The sequence below is a fragment of the Saccostrea cucullata genome, unplaced genomic scaffold (genome assembly GCF_032062105.1).
Source record: "Saccostrea cucullata isolate Sc308-1 unplaced genomic scaffold, CSIRO_AGI_Scuc_v1 ctg160, whole genome shotgun sequence".
Taxonomy (NCBI): domain Eukaryota; kingdom Metazoa; phylum Mollusca; class Bivalvia; order Ostreida; family Ostreidae; genus Saccostrea; species Saccostrea cuccullata.
In genome coordinates, this window is record NW_026938254.1 from 745,970 (window position 1) to 770,640 (window position 24,671).

The 24,671-nt window shown below is 33.7% G+C and overlaps 2 protein-coding genes across 2 annotated transcripts; both read left to right on the forward strand.

Moving 5' to 3' along the window:
• Nucleotides 1-3,275: 3,275 nt before the first annotated feature.
• Nucleotides 3,276-6,372, forward strand: LOC134249809 (peptidyl-prolyl cis-trans isomerase B-like). The gene is made up of 5 exons (XM_062732180.1): nt 3,276-3,553; nt 3,758-3,874; nt 5,229-5,334; nt 5,429-5,616; nt 6,160-6,372. The coding sequence occupies exons 1-5, from the start codon at nt 3,449-3,451 to the stop codon at nt 6,292-6,294; spliced, it is 651 nt and encodes a 216-aa protein (XP_062588164.1). The 5' UTR covers nt 3,276-3,448; the 3' UTR covers nt 6,295-6,372.
• A 4,337-nt stretch (nt 6,373-10,709) lies between these two features.
• LOC134249802 (uncharacterized) lies at nt 10,710-23,926 on the forward strand. The gene is made up of 3 exons (XM_062732167.1): nt 10,710-10,911; nt 18,391-20,583; nt 22,190-23,926. Exons 1-3 carry the CDS (start codon nt 10,909-10,911, stop codon nt 23,900-23,902), a joined length of 3,909 nt encoding a protein of 1,302 aa, XP_062588151.1. The 5' UTR covers nt 10,710-10,908; the 3' UTR covers nt 23,903-23,926.
• The last annotated feature ends 745 nt before the right edge of the window (nt 23,927-24,671 follow it).

Sequence of the window (24,671 nt, forward strand, 5' to 3'; positions counted from 1 at the left end):
CTGAATAAAATTAACCTTGGTTATCACGGTCATATCTACTGAATGAGAAGAGACAAGGCATTCATATTAAACTTATGTACTAGTATTTACCTGTGAGAATGGCATGGTTTTTTTTTTTTTTTTTTTATATATAGAAGTTTGACCTACTTGCAAAAAAATTAAATTGTTATAAATTTATCATTTTGAAAGAGAAAAGTTAGGGCATTCATATTATAATGCATGTATATTATTACCTGTGATAAGATCTTTCCAAATGAATCATGATATACTCTGTGACCTTGACCTTGAAGCCTAACCTACTTTTCAAAAATGTTGCATTTGCTTATAACTTTTGATTGAGATGAGATATGACTCTCACATTACACATTTGTACATTAATTACTCATAAAAATTCAAGATGTTTCCCAGCTTGCAAGTGTTTTTTTACTCTTTAACGTTAATGTTTTACATAATTTTCAAGATATTTAACTCTCCTAGAGAGATGATTAGGCTTCTGAGTAACATTAAGGAGGACTTCAGGAAAGACAGGACTTTTTGCACAAAAAATGTAATTTTCCACCCCCATTTGACCTCCCAGGGCAATATCAAAATTCCAAAACCTTGCTGCACATCTACATGACACTACCAACCATCTCCCTAAAGATGATTAGGCTACTGTGTAAAATGTAAGAGAATTTCAGGGAAGACGGGGCTTTTTGCATAAAAACATCATTTTTTTACCCCTATTGGACCCCCCGGGGCAAAATCAAAATCCGAAACCTTACTGCACATCTACATGACACCACCAACCATCTCCCAAAAGATGATTAGCCTACTGTGTAAAATGTAGAGGAGTTAGGGAAGACGGGGCTTTTTGCATAAAAAATGTCATTTTTCACTTATTTGACCCCCCGGGGCAAAATCAAAATTCCGAAACCTTACTGCACATCTACATGACACCACCAACCATCTCCCAAAAGATGTTTAGATGACTGTGTAAAATGTAAGAGGAGTTCATGGAAGACGGGGCTTTTTGCATAAAAAACATCATTTTTCGACCCCCATTTGACCCCCCGGGGCAAAATCAAAATTCCGAAACCTTACTGCACATCTACATGACACAACCAACCATCTCCCAAAAGATGATTAGCCTACTGTGTAAAATGTAAGAGGAGTTCAGGGAAGACGGGGCTTTTTGCATAAAAAACATCATTTTTCGACCCCCAATTGACCCCCCGGGGCAAAATCAAAATTCCAAAACCTTACTGCACATCTACATGACACCACCAACCATCTCCCAAAAGATGATTAGCCTACTGTGTAAAATGTAAGAGGAGTTCAGGGAAGACGGGGCTTTTTGCATTAAAAACGTCATTTTTCGACCCCCATTTGACCCCCCGGGGCAATATCAAAATTCCAAAACCTTACTGCACATCTACATGACACCACCAACCATCTCCCAAAAGATGATTAGCCTACTGTGTAAAATGTAAGAGGAGTAATAAAGCGTCGTTTTCAGGGAAGACGGGGCTTTTTGCATAAAAAACGTCATTTTTGAAATTTGACCCCCCGGGGCAATATCAAAATTCCAAAACCTTACTGCACATCTACATGACACCACCAACCATCTCCCAAAAGATGATTAGCCTACTGTGTAAAATGTAAGAGGAGTTCAGGGAAGATGGGGCTTTTTGCATAAAAAACGTCATTTTTCAACCCCCATTTGACCCCCCGGGGCAATATCAAAATTCCGAAACCTTACTGCACATCTACATGACACCACCAACCATCTCCCAAAAGATGATTAGCCTACTGTGTAAAATGTAAGAGGAGTTCAGGGAAGACGGGGCTTTTTGCATAAAAAACGTCATTTTTCGACCCCCATTTGACCCCCCGGGGCAATATCAAAATTCCGAAACCTTACTGCACATCTACATGACACCACCAACCATCTCCCAAAAGATGATTAGCCTACTGTGTAAAATGTAAGATGAGATTTCAGGGAAGACGGGGCTTTTTGCAGAAAAAACGTCATTTTTCGACCCCCATTTGACCCCCCAAGGCAAAATCAAGCTTCCATTACCTTACTGCACATCTACATGACACCACCAACCATCTCCCAAAAGATGATTAGCCTACTGTGTAAAATGTAAGAGGAGTTTAGGGAAGAAAAGTGTGACAGACACACACGGACGGACTACGGACATGAGTAACAACAATATACCTGTGAACTTTCTTTAGAAAGTGCGGGTATAAAAAATATGAATGGGTAGAAGCCCTGCTATAAAGACAGAGGCTTTGCAAATAAACTTTGCACAAAAAGAAATAAATTCTTCAAGATAATATTTGTCTTTCAACGTGAACGTTGAAAGACCACCAAGTAATGATAAATACAAGTCATAATAACACATATGAGTTAATGCTACATAAATTCATTAAAAAAAAATCATACCCGGCCGCGGTATTTTATATATATATATATATAATCATGCTATATTTCATAATACCACGGGTAAGCTTCTTCTTCTTTTTTTTAAATAAAACGTTAATTCTGCATTATTTTTGGGATTTTTCATATTAGATTTTTGATTGCAAATGTGTACTACATATAAAAGAATATTATAATTTATGAAAAAAGATATAAAAATATCTCTTAACCCGGCGGTGTATATGGGGGTGGGGGGAAGGGGTGTCCTGTCGACAAGTGCCTGTGGACCAGACCATTCACCAGTTCTGTTCACAGAGCAATTTACACACAAATCCGCATATCTTTGGGCATTTCCTGCTTCCTTCAGCATTTTCAGAATTGAAACATTTTTGCTCCCAATGGTGTACATCTGCTATTAGTAGACGACTAATTTCAATCTGTGAGATTGTTGGGATTTGTGACTGAAGACTTTATAAAGTATATACACATGTATGTTAACAGCTGGTTAATGTTATATGAAATATATTTTAAAAGTTTGAACAAACGGCTATATTTTGTATTTTTCGAATGACACTGAAAAAGGTCCCTTAATCGTTCTGCATGTTTTAAATTAGGCTTCATATTAGATTATAATTACAATCTCAGTACATGGTCAGTAAAAAAGATTTAGCTGCACATAGGATTTTCGAAGAAACCCTGGGGTCTTATCAGTCAGTAATTAACCAATGTGACAGCAAGGGGCAAAGTGCCGGTGTCGTTTGTTGATTATATATATAAACACCGCAGTTATTTCATTGTTGTATAAGAAATCCGAGCATTTATAAGCATGCTATGCCAGCGTGAATAAACTGTAAAGAATTTATATATCGGGAAGTTAACCCTCTGCAGTACGTGTATATAGTGGCTTTGTACGCCCCCCACCGACTTCCATTACACACGTGAGCTTATGTCGGTACAGCAGCGGTTCAGATTAAGTGTCTGATGTGCCACGTGTCTGCTTATCTTAGAGAACGGTAGAGAGAGAGAAGCTTCGGTCCAGTCATGACGTGTGACGAGAAGTCGGTGTTTGTTCTGATGGTGGTTTTGGTCGTTGTATGTAGCAATGATACAGCTAGTGAAGAAGTGGGACCCGTGGTGACGGACAAGGTGAGTCAGTGGAAAACTAACAGGAAACAATGGTGCTATTTAGAATAATGGTTAATTGGAATGGGTTTGTTTGGTAATCGGATCCCTGCAATCGACACCAACACAACCAAGCTCAAGATAGTAATCGTTTAAATTACTCATTAAAGACACGTCGTTTAAGTACACTTATGTACAGAACCTGCTTACTTCTATACAATCATGTAGGTTTACTTTGACATTCGGATGGGAGATGAAGAGATAGGACGTATGGTGATTGGTTTATTTGGAGATGTGGTTCCTAAGACTGTCCTCAACTTTAAAACCCTCGCCGAGGGCACAGTGGTTAGTATAGACGTATACGGATTTTTTTTTTAATTATGTAAGCACACTGTAAAACACTTACATTTAAATGCAACTAGCCTTGCATACTCTGTTCTTTACCAACAAAAAACTGATGTTACAAGAATTTATACAGAATATTTACAGAATTTCTGACATACTTTTTAGTAAATTATGAAGTGCACATTTTAAGTATTTTTATTTTAAATCATGAAGTTATAAAAGTTTTTTGTAATGTGACCTATTAATAAAGCGTCATTTTTTGGCATGAAAACTTAATTGATAAAAAATTTTCTGAAAAGTCAGAGAAGATTTTTGTGAATGTTAAGGTATGTCACTCGTCAGCTTTTTAGAAAAATTTACGCAGAAGCTTTTACTTCAAAACTACTTATTAAAATTCGATTTTTATAACATATTTAAATTCAACAATGTAATTTTTTTAACATTCAACGAAAAAACTGCTCGAAAATCTACAAAGAAGCAAGATTTATGAGGGACTATTTCTTTTGGTGGAAGGATATTTAGCAGAAAATTCTGCAAATCTGCACATTTATAAAATTTAAAATGTAATGGAAATTTAGCCTCACATAATTTTACTCGGATAATATTTTCCGTTTTGATATTGCTAAAAATATTTAATATAGGTCTTAATTTATATTTTTAGACTAAGTTTTACACCTTCCCTCAACAAACTTTTCCAAAAAATAAAAAAATATTGAAGAAGTCAAGATCAAATTTACACCACTTTTTGCCTGAAAATCACATATTTTGACAAATATTTCAAAATTAACATCACTGACCCCACCTTTTTCTTTCATTATTTCAAACTACTCGATACTTGTGATTGATCAGCACTTAAGTCGTAAAAAGTTTGATATAAGAAATTTTTTTTATTGCCTATTAAGTTTTTTAATACCCCAAATATGTTATTTTTAGTGCAAAAAGGTCACACAATAATTTACGCGCATTAATTTGCAAGATTTGTTTAATGATAAATATTATTCAAACTATTTTACGTAAAATAACATTATATTTATTGCCATGCTTACATCTGATAAAATATAATAAGGGTTTAAGTAATTAACCAAAGAGATGAAATTTAAGTGCAAAAAGGTCAACTTAAATGTACCATAGAGCAGTAGGATGCACACTGACCCCCTATTTTCTTTGCGATTTTGAGTTACACTTTATGAGTACTTATTCAAAATATACTTCTCAAAAAATCCTTGATTTAACAAATTTCAGGAGTGACTTACCTTTTTTGCAGGGTTTTAAAGTATCGTTAATTTACGCTATACAGTTAAATTTCATTTTGTTTAGTATCATTTAATGAGAAATAACACCATTTTGATTTTAGGTTAGAGACGGAAAAAGATTAACGTATGAAGGAGTTCGTTTTCATCGTATCATCAAGGATTTCATTGTACAAGGAGGGGATATAACTCAAGGAAACGGATATGGAGGTAGGAAAATTGTCCACAAACAGTACTTAGCGAGGACATAGAAAGAATATCTGATCATTTCTTATTCATTTGATCCCCACGTATTGATTTTCAGGGAGAAGTATATATGAAAGTGCTAGATTTCCTGATGAAAATTTCCATCTTGCACATAACGGGGCTGGATGGGTCAATATGGCACATCACGGTAAAGACACCAACTCCTCACAGTTCGCCATTTTTGCCGTTCCCGCTCCATGGCTGGATGGCAAACACGTGGTTTTTGGAAAAGTCCTGGCAGGAATGGTAAGAAGACATCGCTTGTACTTTATGTAGTCTGGATTGAATTGCATCCTTTCATGAGTTTGAAAATATCTTTTGATTTATCAAAAGTAGTTTCCATTGATGCGTCTGCTATAAAATGTATTATGACTTTTCAACTTTATTTCACATGTACTAAATTAAAAGATAAAAGGCATGCAGGATAAACGTTTGATGTGATTAAATGATAATATTTGGAATTTTTCAGTATTGCTTTTGAAAATTTAGATACATTATTAATGAAAAAGTTACGAAAATGTTAAATGCACTTTTGAGCTGTTAGTTATAGACATATACATGTATTTCATTGCAAGAAATTCAAATGGAAAGTAAATATATAGTGAGAAAAAATATGCTAACCTGAAATTATCAAGCCTCAACTGCCATTCTGCACCTGGATTTGGTTTTAACCATTTTCCATGTATTGAATGGTTGAGTAATTTTGAAAATTTGATTATCAGTTAAAATTTGTTGTTTTTGAATTTATTCAGTAATAGTGATCAATCTCGTGTGTTGTAATCGTTTCAGGACATATTTCGGAGGATGGAGAACGTTCGTACAGATAGTAACGACCGCCCCCTGGTGGAGATCACTGTTGCCAGGTGTGGATCACTCCCTGTTGATAAACCATTCCGTGTGGATTTAAAACCAAGTCCTGAATGAGGACTAACATCTGTATTGAATATAGAGCACAAGGTCTACGCCCTTGTCTGCCAGGAAAGAAATCTAAAAATGTAAAAAGGCACACAGAAGCCATTTAACAGATACAGAAGACAGGGAGTTTATGAAATACTAGTTCATGAATGGATACTTCATATCAGTTAAACATGGGTCAGAATTCCAATTAAAAAATGAAAAGCGGCTTGCAAGTTGATAAAGAAAAAGTGACACAGCAGCTATAAAACCTTTAGCAAATTACAATAAGGAGATTAATAAAATTAAAAGAAACAAAGTTCTTTTTCTGTATTTTTTAATTTATAACATGTGGAATATGTACAGGAAAAGGGTTTATATCTGTACATGTAGCTCTTTGACTAAAAATAACTTTGTGGAGGGGAACTTTTTTGAGCAATGTATAGCAAAAAATTAACTGGACACTTTTGAAGTCTTTAGATACTGAAGTATTTACTATCTGTTTCATTTTTGAATCTTTTATATAAAAAAAATATAATGAATAAAAGATAAGCTAAAAAGAACGCTTAATGATAAAGTGATGACCAAATTTTCAATCATCAACTTCCTTGTAACGTCAACTTGTTGTCAATAGATTTCCTGGTTTCAGACATTGTTCATATGTGGAGCATACTCTTGCGTATGAAGTCAGCTTGGGGAAAAACGCCATATGCAGGTTACCAGTATTATGGTAAACTACAACAAAAAAGGAAAGTTGAAGTCATAAGATTTATCAAGTTATAAAGTCTTCTTGATAGGTTATGTCTTTTTTTTTTCTAGTAAAATATCCAAATATAAAACTCGTGCTATGCTCTGGGGTACCTTTTATTTCGAGTTTAAACAGATAAATTGAAACAAGGAATAAAAATTTACATTTTTTATAGACAAAATGTCATCCATACATTTACATGTGTAAGTGTTACATTGATAGTCACAGCAAAACACTTCATGTTTCAAGGTCCTTGCAGTTTTTCGTTATCTATATCATTCTGATGTTACACACCACTGATGATGTTACACCACTTCTGTTGATGTTCTTTACTCTTGAACTTTCTCCATTACTGCTGTAAATATTTAAGTGTGAAGTAAAGAAGGAGAGTTTCGAAGAATCCACTCTGTACCTTTATTTTCAAGGATTTTTATATTGTTAAGGAATCTGGTACAGGTGTAATTATTCAAAATCAATTTAATGGCACATAATAAAATTTATTTTTATTAGTGATCCCTCTTGATTAAGCCGCATTTTCGACCATATGATTCGGTCCATTCCTTTGCTCGGGACCAAGTCTCATGTTGCATATAAAAGGCTAATAAACCCATACTGGTTACCACCATGTCATCGCAGATTCATCATGTTTAATCTATCGTCATGGTAGTCATAACGACATTGAACGTAAGATTATCTACCATCTTTTGCTGTACAAATGCTTTGAAAAAACGAACTTAGAATACTAAACTGAAAAGAAACCGTATTTTAAAGGTAAACTTTTAAAACTCTCATTTTGTGCATAAATACAATATTGTATACCTTTACATGTATCAATTTAAATTAATATATTGAATATATCAATATTAATTGATAAACGTAAAGGTGAAGATAGTTAAATCATTGTATTGACCGAAAAAACAGCAATAATTGTTTTATTATATGATTCACTGATGAAATGATACAGCTTATTTTATTAAGTCCTAGCCAAAACAAGAGAGATGCATAATTAAAACGTGAAAAAACCTTACCAGTCGTATCAATTTGAAATGTTTTTTTTAAATCAAGTTTAGTTGCCATGAAAAAATATATAAAGTCAGTCTTTTTATAGGATAGATTTTGAAAGGAGAGAAAAGGACATGCCAAAAAGTAAAAAAAAAAATGTTGTTCAGTAAAAGTGTTGGAGGAAATCACCTAAAATATATATTCGCTTATGTTTTGTTCACATGAAAATAAAAATCATAGTTGTTTAAATAGCTTTCTAAAACAATTTGTATCAATTTGGAATTTTCCAATCTATTTTTAGATCAATGTAGAGGAAATAAATCCTTGTATTGACCTGGAACGTCACGTGCAGGTCAATACAACGTAATATTTTTCTAACATAGTTGGATCTCAGCCAATCAGAAAGATCGAAATTATTCAATCATATAATAAAATATTTTATACCTTTACATGTATCAATTTAAATTAATATATTGAATATATCAATATTAATTGATAAACGTAAAGGTGAAGATAACGAACAGGGATCGAACTTAAAAAATCTAAAAACAAAACAAAGATTTGAAAAGGACATAAAATAAGACACAAGGAAATTAGTCACACACGTCGTTAATCAGGTAGTCAACTTGTATAAAAACAAAGGTCAAACATTTGGTATGAAACAATAATGTAAATGGTAGACATTGATATCATCAACAGGTGTAAGTGAAGTATTACATTTGTACATACAAAAGGAAATGTGAAGGCAAAGTATATCACACAACACAGTTGTTAGTCGGTCTCTATCGTCTTTTGCCAACAAACAAGAAACAAATTAAGGTAGGTTAACTATATAAGCTCCTTTTGAGGCCTACAATATGAAAGACTTCCAAAATTTCAAACAATTTTTTTTCCCGTTTGAAACTGCATGATTTACCTGATTGGTCATCCAATGTAGTCTTTACTGTTATTTACTTAATGAATCGGTAATATTTAAAAATTAAAATATATTCATCAGAATAGAATATATTCATAAAATCACACCGGTCATTTCTACAATTCCGTTCTTCATTTGCAATAGCGCTTTGATTTAGCTCTCGTTTTTGTAATCTTAATTTAGGGACAGTTCAGTTTGATTGCAAGCATGAGAAAAATTCATTTGAATCTGTCTAAATCACTCTTTACACAACACTACATTTGATATTTTGAGATTTCATTCAGTCTCCAAACACTTTTATGATCATCTGATTTATTTGAATACTCTGATAAATGGTGTATTTATGATGATATGATAAATCTCCCGGGATTCATCTACGCATGAAAAGCACAGAGGACCAAAGCATGGAAAGTACAGAGGGGTGAAGGAAGTCCACATCCCGTTAAATGAAATGAACCGCAGTCCCATGGATCACTGCGCTAGCCTGGGTCACAATTCTCCAAGTGAAATCTATATATTGTGACAAAGTATTTATAAAACCCTGCTTATTATAATGTTTGGTAGTTACTGGTGTGTTTCATAATAAATAAAAGTACTAAAGAAATTCAGGCTTGGTTGTTTTTGACAATTTTTGTTGTATGTTCCTATTTGAAAATTTTCAATTTCTTTTATTGTTGGTCTACCCTGACTTAGATGACCTGACATCAGTACCTTGAATCTAGTACAAACCATAAATATAATAGGATATAATTTTGACTGTTGTCATAGATAAGAATATAGAACATACTTCACAATATTATAAGAACATACTTCACAAGATTATAGAACATACATCACAAGAATATGCATCATAATGTATATAATTTACATCACAAGATTTTGAACATACATAACAAGATTTTGTATATACATCACAAGATTTTAAACATACATAACAAAATTTTGTATATACATAACAGGATTTTGTATATACATCACAGGATTTTGTATATACATCACAGAATTTTAAACATATATACATAACAAGATTTTGTATATACATGTACATCACAAGATTATAAACATACATAACAAGATTTTGAATATACATCACAAGATTATCGAACAAAGCAAGGTTTTACATTCGAAGTATCCATATGTTGAACGAATTTAAGTTACATTCCCTGACGTGATCTCTTCTGGACAGGAGACTAAAGGAGATTCTTTTAAAATCAAATCTTTTGAAAAAAAAAAGCAGGGCAAAGGTGACTTGGGTGAAAATTGTTGTTCATTTGCCTCTTTGATTTCTTGTCTTTTTTGGAGGGATGTAAAAATGTGAAAAGATTAGACTTTTAAATGATTGACAGATTAAACAGCTAGTCGTTAAAAATTTGGCAAAAATAATAACATGAGCTTTAAGTTCAGGTAAGCTAAAATATCCGTGTTCATGTTTTCCCCTCCCGGTTTTTTTCATTGAAGAGAAAATGTAAGCTTTGTAAAATTACAGATAAAAGCAAAATTGTGTTTTGTAAAACATTTATGTATTTTGAGATGAATACATCTGTAACATGAGTAATACTTTTGACACTCTAGATAGTGTGAAATGAGCGGGTCCCATAGGAAATGATCTGAAAATTCATTGTATAAAGACTGATGAAGTTTAATCTTTAAAAACAGTAGATTTTCGGGAAAAAAATCTTATCAGGATATTTAAGTTTTTCATTTGTTTGTAATTTATTTATTTATTATTAATTGCAATCAATAATTAACGATTTTCCTTTGTTTATCTTTCAGAATGCATCACTTGGGAAATGTTAATGCAATCATATGATGGTATAAATAATATATAGGTCGAAGCCTCTAGCTCCCCAATGATGACCAATGACATTTGAAATGGTAGACACTTAAATATGTGATTCAGTGTCATTTCAAGATTACAGCGGTTGAACTGCTGCATAGGATTGCTTTCAGGGAACAAGCCCACAGGAGGAAAAAGCGAATGGTGAGTTAAATTATCTAAACATTTCTCAAAATTAAAGTGAGAACATATTAACATTACTTTTTTAACATCCTATAAGAGTTTAACACATTTATAATTGAAATAATTACTTGTATTTCCATGCTATAAATTTGGTATTTACAGCCATCTGATTTTGAAATTTACATATTAAAAATTAATTTATTACGTGGGATAAACAAAACTTCCAACTTATCAAAAATAGCCCGACTCATAACTTTTTTAAACCTCCTGAATCTTTGTTGCTATTCATTCCAGAGGTGTCTTATTTGTCCATTGACTTATACCGCATATATTTCTTTCAGTAAATACAGAGGATTGATTGTAACAAGTTGTCTGGGTAAACTTTATTACAAGACTTCTCCAAAACCCGACTTAATAATTATTAAGAATCAGAAGGGTTGTTAAGTCATTTTCAGGCAGGATTTAGGAAAGGATATCGTACAACAGATTATGTTTTCATCCTCAAAACTTTAATGAAGAAATACCTGTTTAATAAAACTGAGATATTTTTGTGTTTTGTCGATTTTTCCAAATCTTTCGATACTGTATGTAGATCAGCTCTTTTGCATAAGATTTTTTAAAAAGGTATTGGTGGAATTTTCTTTCAATATCATTAAACATTTACTCTTAATACTACAAAATATGCTGTAAGTGTTGGTTTCTTAATTCTGCATGAGCATTTAAACAAGATGAGAATAAGTCTAACTTTAATAATTTTGTTGACGACTTTTAAAAAGTATTTTGATAAAGTAATGACTTACCCTGTATCTTTAGGTGATTTAACTTTTAATCACATTTTTTGCTGATGATCTTGTTTTATTATCAGAGTCAACTGAAGGCCTCCAAAGTCTATAGAGAGTCTTTCAAGATATTATATAGAGTAGAGGTTGCGTGTAAAATTAGGGAAAAAAACTAAGGTTATCATTTGTTCTTCCAGTAAAATAAAGAAATGTTTTGGATTTTATCATAACAGTAACAATAATAACTAGGAGACTTATTGTTCATAGAACAATAAGAGGTCTTTCCACCTTCTTTGATGTTTTCAATTTTGTTTATTTGACTCCTTAAAATTAAATTCCATGAATAAAAAAACCAAAACTGTCTTAACTGATAGAAAAAATCAAAATTAAAAAAAATTGAAATGACCGTGACCTTTGACCTTGAAAATTTTTCAAGGTCAAAGGTCAATGGCACAATGCAATTTACCCCATGCTTAAACCACTTATAGTTTTCAAGTTATAAGGTTTTATACTAAGTACAAAGAAGTTAAAGGGCAATAACTCATATACGGGGTCATCAGATCCTTTTGCATTTTTACAATGAAGTTAGGCCTAAAGACCCTTAACACATTAGAGAAGGTTTGGTGTCTCTACGGTCTACGGTTTTGAAGTAGTAGCGATAACAAGGTTTTTCGCATAAGGGGCAATAACTTTCAATAGGGTCAATCTTCGGGGACAAGAATGAAATCTTTGAAATAGATTTAAGAGAACATATTAAAAATGCAAAGACTGATTGTATATGTTAAAAGACAAAAGAGATATAAAAAGAGCTTGATTTCTCAATTTTTGAGTGACCTTGACCTTTGACCATTGCATAAATTTGAAGGTCAAAGGTCACTGAATCTAATGCAGTTGGTCCCATGTCTCTACGACTTCTCGTTTTCAAAACTTTTAATTATTTGTAATATTCAAAAAAATTTCAGGGGCAATAACTCATTGAAGGTGTCACCGAATGCTTTTGCAATGAATAGATTGAAGAGTCCCCATAATTAGGCAAAGCCATTTGTGAAGGTTTCATACCTTTACGGTTTACGGTTTCAGAGGAGTAGCGATAACAAGGGTTTTTAGCACAAGGGGCAACAACTTTTAAAAGGGTCAATCTTAGGGGCCAAGATTTATATCTTCTAAAGAGTTTCAAAAGTACATATTAAAGACATAAGATAGATCGTATATATTTAAGGACATAAGAGCTATTAAGAGAAATTTATTTCTCATATTTGGAATGACCTTGACCTTTGACCTTGAAATGAATTTGAAGGCAAAAGGTCATTGAATGTTATGCAGTTGGTTTCATGTCTCTACGACTTTTCCTTTTGAAAATTTTTAATTTTCTGTAAAATTTATAAACTTTCAGGGGCAGTTACTCATTGAAGGGGTCAAAGAAAACTTTCACAATGAATAGACTGAAAAGTCTCCTAAATTAGTTGAAGACAATGGTGAAGGTTTTATATCTCTACGGTTTACGGTTTCTGAGGAGTAGCGATAACAAGCTTTACAGTGAAAGGGGCAATAACTGCATAAGCGGTCGAAGTTAAAACATGGCGGGTCATTTTTCGGAATAATTTTAAATATCCAGTATCATGAACTATAAAGTTTTTCGATAAGTCTTAAGGTGTCAAAACATAAGGTGAGAAATAGAATAATAAAAAACAGAAGCATTTCAAGAGGTCTTTCCACAGAAAGGTGGAAAGACCTAATAATAAACATAAGCATTTCAAGAGGTCTTTCCACAGAAAGGTGGAAAGACCTAATAATAATAAACAGAACAATTTCAATAGGTCTTTCCACAGAAAGGTGGAAAGACCTAATAAAAACACTAGTAAACTAATTGTTCAGAGAACAATGAGACGTCTTTCCACCTTTTTAAGTGTTTCAATATCATTTGGGCTGAAAAAAAGTAGGAAAAAAGCAAGAAAATAAATAAAACAGCAAAATTCTCATTTCTCTACTAGGAGTTTAGATCGGGCTCGCAGTTGGTATAAATATAATCTGAACAGACTTCCTGGTTTATACGAGTCGACTCGGGGATAAGCACGAATTCATTGATCACGCAAAGAGAGCACATAAAAAACATTGTAACACGCTCCTATGTGTATATATGAGCTTGAATGAGATTGTTTTCGAGTTAAGATGTAAGGGGTAAGGTCTGATTAAAATTATGATATACCTATTAATATGAATAACATGCATTTGATCTGCGCATCAAGACGGAAGCGTAAGTGAAAACGTTGTGAAATGTCCCATGTGTACCTGCATCATATGTGCATTATACATGTATTAAAGAGATGTTTGAAAATATCCGATATGAGTTGTTTTATGTTTGAATTGGATGGCGATGAATTATTTAAGAGCATGTGAGAAAGATGAGCGAGAGATGCAAGGCAGTTTGTAATTATGGAAAAGGAAAACAGAGAATCGGGTTCGGATATTAACATTCCTGACCGAAATAGGCATCAAATTCATTGTAAGTAGCATAAATAAAATTCAAAACATGAAATTCTAGATGGGAAACACAGGGAAGAAACGTGTATTTCTTTTTACTATGCTGAAAGTCGCTATTTCTTGGGATTGTGTTATTCTAGGGGGAAAAAAATCAAATTTCAGATGAAATGAAGATTCATTCCATTAATATTAAATCCAAATAAAATTGAAATAAATTCCATACACTAAAGAACGCAAGAATACTTGGCATTAAAATGTCGTAATAGAGCAGGAGAATCGAGTGATATTAACAACAATTGCAGAAATAGCCAATACGGGCTTTAATTAATTTATATGCTCAGCAATAACTAAATTTCAGACAGAAAAAAAATGCAGATTTTGCCGATTTTCACTAGAATTTCATTATATTTCAGAGACTCACCTTAAAACTCTCAGGACACTTTCTTTAAGGTCTCTTCTTGCTTTTATACCGAATCTTATGTCGATATATCGTGACTTTTGACTTGTAGACATTTTTTCTATGCTGCTGTTGTTTTTTTTTTTTAACGAAAAGGGGGGGGTGTTTAAGCATTTGTTAGAGTAAGAGTTGCAAATACCTCAACGACCTTAAGCTTGATTGAGACCTTTGGGTCAATAGGAGGTCAAAGGTCAAGGTCATTTATCAAGGTCAAAGGTCAAGGTCATCAAAAAAAAAAAAGAAAGAAAGAGAGAGATAAACTTGAGATTAATACTTGAAGCTGAATGTAGATAAAGGTAATGAATATTTCTTTATTACTTTTTGAGTAAGGGATTAAAGGTCAAGGTCAAATATCAAGGTCAAAGGTCAAGTTCATTTAGATTTTAAGCTTTAATCGACAATTTCTCTAGTTTTTCAATGACCTTGACCTTTGACCTTGACCTACTCTTCAAGGTCAAAGGTCAAAAGATCTCATGCAGTTTGGCCCATGTCTTTACGACTTGTCGTTAAGATGTTTTTAGTTCTTCGTAAACATCATAAACTGGCAGGGGCAATAACTACTTAAAATGGTTTACGAATTCTTTCGCACTAATAGAATGAGAAGTGTACAAAGTTAGTCGCAGACATTGTTGAAGGTTTTGTACCTCTACGGTTTACGGTTACGGAGGAGTAGCGATAACAAGGGTTTACACTGAAAGGGGCCCTAACTTTTAGAGGGTTCAATCTTAGGGGTCAAGCATGGAATCTCTTAAATGGTTTTAAGAGTACATACTAAAAATGCAAAGATGTTGAGAATTTGGTTAAGAACAAAAGAGCTATAAAAAATGCTTAATTTTACATATTTTGAATGACCTTGACCTTTGACCTTGACCTAGATTTTAAGGTCAAAGGTCAATGAATCTTTTGCAGTTGGTCCCATGTCTCTACGCCTTGTCGTTTTGGAAAAGTTCTTGATATTCGTAAACATTGCAAACATTCAGGGGCAATAATTCATTATAAGAGTTTATGAATCCTTTCGCAATGTTTGACTGGAGAGTCTACTAAACCAGTCGTAAACATTAATAAAGGTTTGGAATCTCTGCAGTTTATGGTTTCGGAGAAGTAGCGATAACAAACATTTCTTGCGAAAGGGGCAATAACTTCGAAAGGGTTCAAAGTTCATTTACGCAGGGTTTAACTAAAAAACCATTTAAGAAGTACATTCATATAAGCTATAAATCTTTTCGATAACTTAAGAAACAAAAAACCATTCGGCGGAAAAATAATAATAATAACTAGGAGACTTATTGTTCACAGAACAATAAGAGGTCTTTCCACCTTCTTTGAATTTCAAATTTGTTTTATATCTGACTCTTAAAAAATAAACTCTATTAAAAAGAAACCAAAAGTCTGTGAAAGCATAGAAAAAATGAAAATTTTAAGAAAAAAAAAATGACCTTGACCTTTGACCTTGAAAAAATATTCAAGGTCAAAGGTCAAGGGTCACAATGCAATTGACCACATGCTTCTACATCTTATAGTTTTTCAGTTATAAGGTTTAATAGTAAGTACAAAGAAGTTAAAGGGCAATAACTCATCTAAGGGGTCATCAGATCCTTTTGCACTTATACAGTGAAATTAGGCCTAAAGACCCTTAAGATATAAGGGCAGGTTTGGTGTCTCTACGGTCTACGGTTTCGGAGGAGTTGCGATAACAAGGTTTTTAGCATAGGGGGCAATAACTTTTAAACGGGTTAATGTTAGGGGACAAGAATAAAATCTTTGAAACAGTTTTAAAAGTCCATATTAATGATGCAAAGACATTAAATATATGTTAAAAGACAAAAGAGATTTAAAAAGAGCTGCATTTCTCATTTTTGGAATGACCTTGACCTTTGACCTTTACATGAATTTTAAGGTCAAAGGTTAATGAATCTTATGCAGTTGGTCCCATGTCTCTACAACTTGTCATTTTAAAATTTTTTAATTATTTGTAAAATTTAAAAAGTTTCAGGGGCAATAACTCATGGAAGGGGTCTTTGGATCCTTTCGCAATGAATAGATTGAAAGGTCCTCTCAAGTAGTCGAAGACATTAGTGAAGGTTTCATACCTCTGTGGTTTATGGTTTCTGAGGAGTAGCGATAACAAGCGTTTCTTGTGAAAGGGGCAATAACTTCTAAAGGGGTCAAGGTTCATTTACGCAGGGTGAACTGCAATAATCTTTTACGGCGTACATTCTTATGGACTATAAATCTTTTCGATAAATCTTGAAACAAAAAATCACACGGCGGAAAAATAATAAAAAAGAAGAAACAGAAGGAAATCAATAGGTCTTTCCACAGAAAGGTGGAAAGACCTAATAAACAGAACAATTTCAATAGGTCTTTCCACAGAAAGGTGGAAAGACCTAAAAACATAAGCATTTCAATAGGTCTTTCCACAGAAAGGTGGAAAGACCTAATAATATAAATATTACTCATAAGTACAAATATCTTGGCATATTTTTACAATCAAATGGCAATTTAAAACATGCTTATGATGATCTTACTGCAAGAGCCAGAAAAGCTTATTTGCCTTGAACTATAAACTACATTTTGGTTTTAATTTCTCACCCAGCATATAGTTAAAGCTATATGAATCAATTATTGTTCCAATTTTAACGTACTCCTCAGAAATTTGAATCTCTGATTTTAATACAAATCCATATATTTTTCATAAAGCCCCTTCTGAAAAAATCAAACTTTTATCTTAAAAATCATCTTTGGTGTGCATAATAAAACATCAAACTTAGAAACAAACATGGAATTTGGGTGTTTTCCCTGTACATGCAAAAATCTACCAGCTTGTTTTTAGATATTAAACCAGATTGGGAAAATTAACAAAATCAAATGATAATTGCAACGTCTTACTCAAGAATGTTTGCTTGGAAGATACTCGATTTGTCAGTAAAAAAAAATGTTGGCAAAGTTTTATAAAATCAATACAGAAGATGTTAAATTTTAACTTTGACACAGATTTTAAAATTTTAGTCGTAGACTTAAAAATTTCTTTGAAATATCTTATTTCTGAACTCTGTCACATTAACAATGAATACTCGATAAGGTAAGCTGTCAGTCCACAGTTCATTATTCAACCATGATGTCAATAAACTGGCAATCCAACCATACTTATGTTTTCCCCTTCATAAGAATTCATTTTCTTATCTTTCCAAATTAAGAATAAGTGCACATAAGTTGTATCTAGGAACAGGAAGATATTGTAATCCCGTAATTCCTCGAGAAAATAGATTTTGTTTCCATTGTAAAACTAGTGTTGAAGATGAAAAACAGTTTTTCCTTGATTGTCCTTTGTATACAGATGTCAGGAAAAAAGTATTCAAGAGTAATAGATGATAATACCTTAACGTTCTTAATTAATCCACTTAACTATCACACTGCGAAAATAAGAAAATACAAATGGATGCAAATGGACAATATAGAATGCAAATGAAAAACTATAGAGTTGAAATGATTTTTATAATAGAAATGGAAAATATAGAATACACATGTAAAATTTTACAATTCAAATGGAAAAATTATAGAATACAAATAGAAAATTAAAGAATACAAATAAAAATTATACAATACAGATGAAATACATACAATACAAATAGAAATTATACAGTTTGAATGGAAACTTATACAATACAAATGGAAAAGATCGAATATTGCAAGGTTTGACATGCCATACTTTTGTAACATAAACGAAAATGCTGGGCCTAGAAATCATTTACACTAATTTTACATCGCATTCCTTTTTTGCAGATCAGAATGGCTCTTCACCGACAAAGTGTTTCTTTTGTTGTAGCAACCATTTCTTCTTTGCATTTCATTATGAGCATTGTAAACGCCGGCATTAATATGACCGACCTGATGAATAACTACATCAATGTTTGTGGTCCTGGGTACACATGTTATGATTGGCCAATCTCTAACCGCCTGAGAGGTGACTACAGAAAATCAAATCTATGTCCAGCGTGTTCCTGCTCGGAAAGTTGTTTTCAAGAACGAAACTGTTGTCCTGATAAATATTTCAACAAACCGTATTCTGTCTACAAATCAATAATAATCAATTATCCAACTAACTTTGTACGACTGAATCTATTACCTCCGTCGTATGCTATGGTCATTTCCTGTCCCCAAAACAGCAGTACATTGCAGAGGTTTGAATGTGAAAACGAGGCTTCAGCTGAGGAAATTTTAACTAGACCACCAGTTACCTCTACAAGGAGTAACGTATCGTACGTTAATCGTCCGTGTGCCTACTGTCATGGCGAAAAGAACGAAGACTTGCATGAATGGAGTATAACTACTGACAATAATTGCGCGGTCAAAGGGACAATTTTTTACCTGTCTTCATATGAGGAAATTTTTGCTTATGCAAGGAATGCATCTTGTGCGTTATTATATGTACCTTACTACACATTACCGGTTCAAATGGAGGTACCTTCTCCAAAAGCTGAAAGGAGTCGTTGTAACAACACCATGAATAAAATAAACAAAAATATTCAGAAGGCTTGTGAATCGACGTATGATCTTCGTTACAGAATGTACACTAATATATTTTGTGCAATGTGCAATCCAAGCCACCCTGCTGAACAGATATCTTCAAAAATAGCTTCTTGTAACGTGACGGGGGAATGGTTTGAGTATGAGGAGGACTTAGAATTAGCCTGTAGAGAGAACCCTGTGATTGACATGACCCATCCTTACAAAAATGTCTTCTGTCTCTTCTGTAACACAAGAAATCCTAACAACACTGAGGATGATAAATGGTACCTCTTCAATGATATCAAAGTACAAATTTCTGAGTTCGATTCATTCCAGTACAAGTTCGAGAATCTGATTTTACGAGAAAATTCCTTACATGAGGATATATTAAAACACACACAAGCAAATTATACAACCGAATCGTATATTTCAGGAATAATGACAATTCTTGATAAACAAATTAACATCTCGAGTTTACTGATGAAACGGTTGTCTCTCTTTCCGGAGGGCATATGTGATAAGACGCTTTTACCACTTCTTGCTAGAAACCAAACTCGTGATGACTGTCAGTGCAATCCTTCGTGCATGCTCGAAGAGCCTTGTAAATGCTGTCTGGATACTGCACTGATGTGGCCTATCAAATGCATCTCTGACAGCATCAACACTGGTAGGAAGTCTAAAATGTTCACTGTTATCAGCGGTTGTTACAGGACCGACAACCTGTATGATGGTTCGGAGTATTATGCTGCCATACGACGCATGTGTGAAAACAGCATTGGTCGATTTGATATGTTTCCAGTCTCCTCTGGGAAATTATCATATAAAAATATTTACTGTTACATCTGTAACAACAAATTTGAAGTCATAGCAAAAAGTCTAAACTTTTCTTCACATTACAAAGCATGGGAAGTTAACATCGTGTGTCGGAGGGAACTGAACATTTATTATGCTGCAAGTTTCACTGATATGATATCAAATGCACTTTCACAAAACTGTTCGCTAGTCTTCAATACAGGCGATTCCTTTCAATGTCCTAAGGCGTTCAAAACTGGTTATTCTCGTTGTAACGTCACATCTAGTCTTAAAACATTTGACACCGATATACAATGGGCATGTGAAAATTCACACTATAGTGAATACTTGAACACAGACTTTTGTCAACATTGCAATCCACAGGCTTCAGTTGATATAGACACGTGTGATAACAGCAGCATTAATTATACTCCATTTTATCAGGAAGCATGCTCGTTGTTTCCAGATACTGGTGTTACTTTGCACAATTCTTTTGAACCGAGGTATAAGAACAGATTCTGCGAATCCTGCTATAAACCATGTGCTCCGAATTGCTTGCTACAACAGAGTCGCCAATACATATGTAACTCGGATCCAGGATCAAATATTGTTCGACCCCCGCTTGTTCGGACTTTGTTCATGTTTCACGGATTTCAATCCTCTTTAAATCATGGGGTAAGACTTAAGTTATGCATTAAACATGGTTTGTAACAGTTTTACCAGGTTGTATTATTTTACAAACTTTTTAGTTAATGAATTTTATAAAAGTAATTTTTCAAGAGTAATATTTTTGTGTGGCCTAAGATGCAAATTAAGCAACATCTAGGGATAACTGAATCTGGCGTCGGTCCATTCGTTTGTCACATCCTATATATTTAGAACTGTAAGAGATTTAAATTCATATATTGCGAATAACTACGACTTATGTAAAACCATGGTTATTGGCCTCGTGACCTTTTAACTATATCATGATCGGTTAACCAAAAGGATGTTATAGACAATTTCCGTAACCATAGACTGAAATCTCTTGTGGGAGAAAGTTAGATTAAACATAAATTGATGAAAATGGTATATTTTTTTAAACCTGAAAGCTCTGTTCTTCAAGAACAATAGGCCAGAAAAGCTAAAACTAATGTGGAAGCATCCCGGGGTAGTGTAGATTCTAAATTGTCCAAATTATGTCCCCAGAGGAAGGGCGAGGCCACAATAGGTATTACAAGGGGAGGGGGGTCTGGTAAAGAACAGCTTGGCCAAAGTTTCTCAGGTGAAGGATATATAGATAACGAACAGTATTCAATCTCAAAGTCCATAAAACAATACAAAATAAGAGCAAAGAAAACACGGACCCCCGAAACATCAGAGGCGGGATCAGGTGCCATGGAGGAGTGAGCGTTGAGCCTCTTGTTTTATTTTATTTCGTCTCGAGGCTGCAGAATCATACAATTTCAAATTAAATACGGAATTTTGGTCTTTCAGTCTTATTATTTGTGGATTGTTTTCTTCGGGTTTTAAGCTAGTGGCAGTTTAATAACTTAGTATCCTAAGATGTGATTTAATTCTCGAGGTGAAGAGAGCAACATTTTTAGTATTTAAAAAGGGCTTTTTCGCCAGCAATACACATGTGGAATAGAAAAGCAATAGCTCAAACGAATCAAAAATAGTTATAGACAAGGTAAATGTGGGCGCACAAAAAGATAGACAAAAGGTTGACAGATAGAGCAAAAACTATCTGCACCCGAATCTTTGATTTCTGGGACACAAATATTAATTGAGATTTAAGAAATTCTGAAAATATAGGTCACACCCATCATTCAAAGCAAGATGGTATTGAGGTGCAAGCAAAAAAGATTAAAATTAAAATCAACAAAGGGGATACATGTATCTGAATTATTTGCATATCTTTTCCCTAGCATCTCTTGCTCGCGATTTTAGTTATCTCGCAATGGACCGAGAACGACCAATTTTTAAAAATCAAATCAGGTTAATGACAGATAAGATTATTCTACAGCGATTTCAACATACTTAGACTTGTAAAATATCAAATAGTTAAAAATTCCTGGTTAGCATATATATATTTATTTTTGTTGTTGAGTATCCCATCTACTCGATCAAACATAGGGCTTACGGTGGGAGTGTTAGGTCAAGAGGGTGTGCTTACTCCTCCAAGGCACCTGATCCCACCTCTGGAATTTGCGGGGGTCCGTGTTTTATGTATGAGTTTTGTTTTACTATATATGACAATATGGCAGTTTACCTAATGTCTTTTTTTTATTTTTCTTAGGAGATGCAAAGTGACCAATTAAGTTGTTATCCTGGCAGAAACTTAATAGACGAAAGATGTGTCGTTTTCTTTAAAACTGCGACGAGAATAATATACACACTGAATTTTGAAGTGAATGTTAACGTTGAATCAACAGAAACCATATCCAACTTCAATTTGAATCAAACAGTGAAAGATATCTTTTCTGAAATACGAAGACAGCTAAAACAGATTGTCTTTCATGGGATTAAGAAATATTTTGTTATTCCTTTAATTACTTCTAGACAACTAAGACAATGCCATAATACCTTAAATTTCAAAACTCTTATTTACATAAAATTACAAGCATATAATTATTTTGACCGTTCTGTGGTTGAACTCTCCTTATTCTCATTTCCGTCTTCATTTAATTTTACTACTTCGGATAAGTTAAGGGGCATCAGAAACAATATCTCATCCTTTTCCACCCTTTCAGTCAAGGTACAGGGCTTACAACACACACCGCCATACATTGTCGACAGATGGATTTATCCTTCGCCTTCGGCCTACTACGATTACCTGGACTCTCTTAACAGGTCCCTATTCGAATCACCTGTAAAAAATAACCACGTGAGCTCTTTACTTTTTTGTAAACAAACAGTATATAATAAGGATGATTTTACCATTGGTTATGAAACTCTTGAAATAATCCTAAAGAAGACCCAACAGCGATTCCAGATATGGCAGTTTGTTTTTTCTTTGAAAGGAAAAATTCATATATGCCAGGAAGATATTCAGAAGAAAAAAATGTCTTCTACTGAATCTGATTTACCTCTTCAGATATTTACTTTGATGTGCACAGGCATAAGTTTAGTGTGCTTACTGATTACATTTATAACGTATTGTTTGTTCAAGGTGTTACGGACGATACCCGGTTTAAATCTAATGAGTCTTGTACTTTCTTTGTTTTGTGCTCAGCTCTTGTTTCTGTTTTCTAACAATAAAGACGACCGAATTGCCTGTGAAATTGTTGGAATCCTCCTTCACTACTTCTGGTTGTGCACTTGCTCCTGTCTGTTAATCTGTTGTTTTCACATGTACAGAGTGTTCCATAGTCAGAATCTGGTGCGATCAGGGGTTAACTTCACCATCAGTACCTTCTATCGATATATTGCATTTTCTTACTTAACACCTTTAGTCGTTGTTTGTACAAACGTTATAGTGATGTTTGCAGTAAACGGGACGCTTGGGTATGGAGTACAAATATGTTTTGTGGAGAATATTATTTCAAACATCGTATCATTCGTTATTCCCCTCTCGCTCACCTGTTTTATAAATTGCTTCTTTTTCTTAAATACTGTTCGAGGAATTTCTTCATCAAGTAAAATGAGAAAAGATAAAGTTTCAGAAGTAAAAACGTTTGCAAAGCTGTTCTCTATTACGGGTTTGGTTTGGTTTGTGCAGATTCTTGACGCCTTTGTCACATGGTTTGTTTTATCTTATTTGGCTACTGCATTAATTTGTCTTCAAGGCTGCTTTATTTTTCTCAGCTTTTGTTGCTCAAAAACGACAAAACGTTTGTGGAAAGAGAGCAGTTTTTCGAGACTGTCAAAAACGGATTCCTTATCACTTACAACAGTAGAGAAGCAGTGTCCACGCGCAAAGGATTCCAGAAATGTAAGATCTACTATGGACTATCCACACGTTGTAAATGCTAGAATATTATATGCAATCAGATTCAGAGTTCGCAAGTGAAACGAAGAAATAAAGGTACAGGGTATTTTTATGCCCCCCTTCGAAGAAGGGAGGGCATATTGATTTGCTGCTGTCTGTCGGTCCACTTAGTTCCCGTTCATTTTCTTCGCAACCGTTGCACATACTGAAATGAAATTTAGTATACAGATATATCACATGAATATCTAGGCCAAGTACTGTTTTGGGTACGATCGTACCAAACAGAGTTATGCCCAAAAAACTTCGAAAAAATTCAGTTAAATTTTCTTTGCAACTGTTGCACATCCTGAGATGAAATTTAGTATACAGATTTATCAGATGACTATCTAGGTCAAGTTTTGTGTTGGGTACAATCTTGCCATTTTTGACAGAGTTATGCCCTTTTGGACTTGGAAAAATTCCAATTTGGGGGGAGGGGGCGTAAGTGTTTTACAAACATCTCTTGTTGTAATAAGGTGACACTTTTTTTCACGAAATTGGTGAAGAATTTTGCAAATGTTTGGCGGTAAAACAAAGCCAAAAAACGCATAGAAATAAAGTAAAATACCGGTATTCACTTAAAACTGAAGCTAGCAAGATGGTTGCATTTTTAAAGATGATGCAGTGATTTCTTTAAAATAAATGTATGTTTCTTTGAGCATATATAAAAGAAACGTTATACTGGAGGCGCTCCTATAGAATACTGATTACTGGATATCAAAGTGAAGAAAATAAAATTAATGAACACGAGAAGAAATGTTGCACTTTTAAGTTAACTAAATGGGACACTGAATGGCAAAGCTTTGTAATT

What these genes read in the sequence shown, in the direction of transcription:
- LOC134249802 (XM_062732167.1), top strand. An exon ending in AATCCTCTTTAAATCATGGG is followed by an intron (nt 20,584 to 22,189) that starts GTAAGACTTAAG and finishes TATTTTTCTTAG; the next exon opens with GAGATGCAAAGTGACCAATT.
- LOC134249809 (XM_062732180.1), top strand. Translation starts at nt 3,449, where the DNA reads ATGACGTGTGACGAGAAGTCGGTGTTTGTTCTGATGGTGGTTTTGGTC. An exon ending in CCCTCGCCGAGGGCACAGTG is followed by an intron (nt 3,875 to 5,228) that starts GTTAGTATAGAC and finishes TTTTGATTTTAG; the next exon opens with GTTAGAGACGGAAAAAGATT. An exon ending in GAAAAGTCCTGGCAGGAATG is followed by an intron (nt 5,617 to 6,159) that starts GTAAGAAGACAT and finishes TAATCGTTTCAG; the next exon opens with GACATATTTCGGAGGATGGA.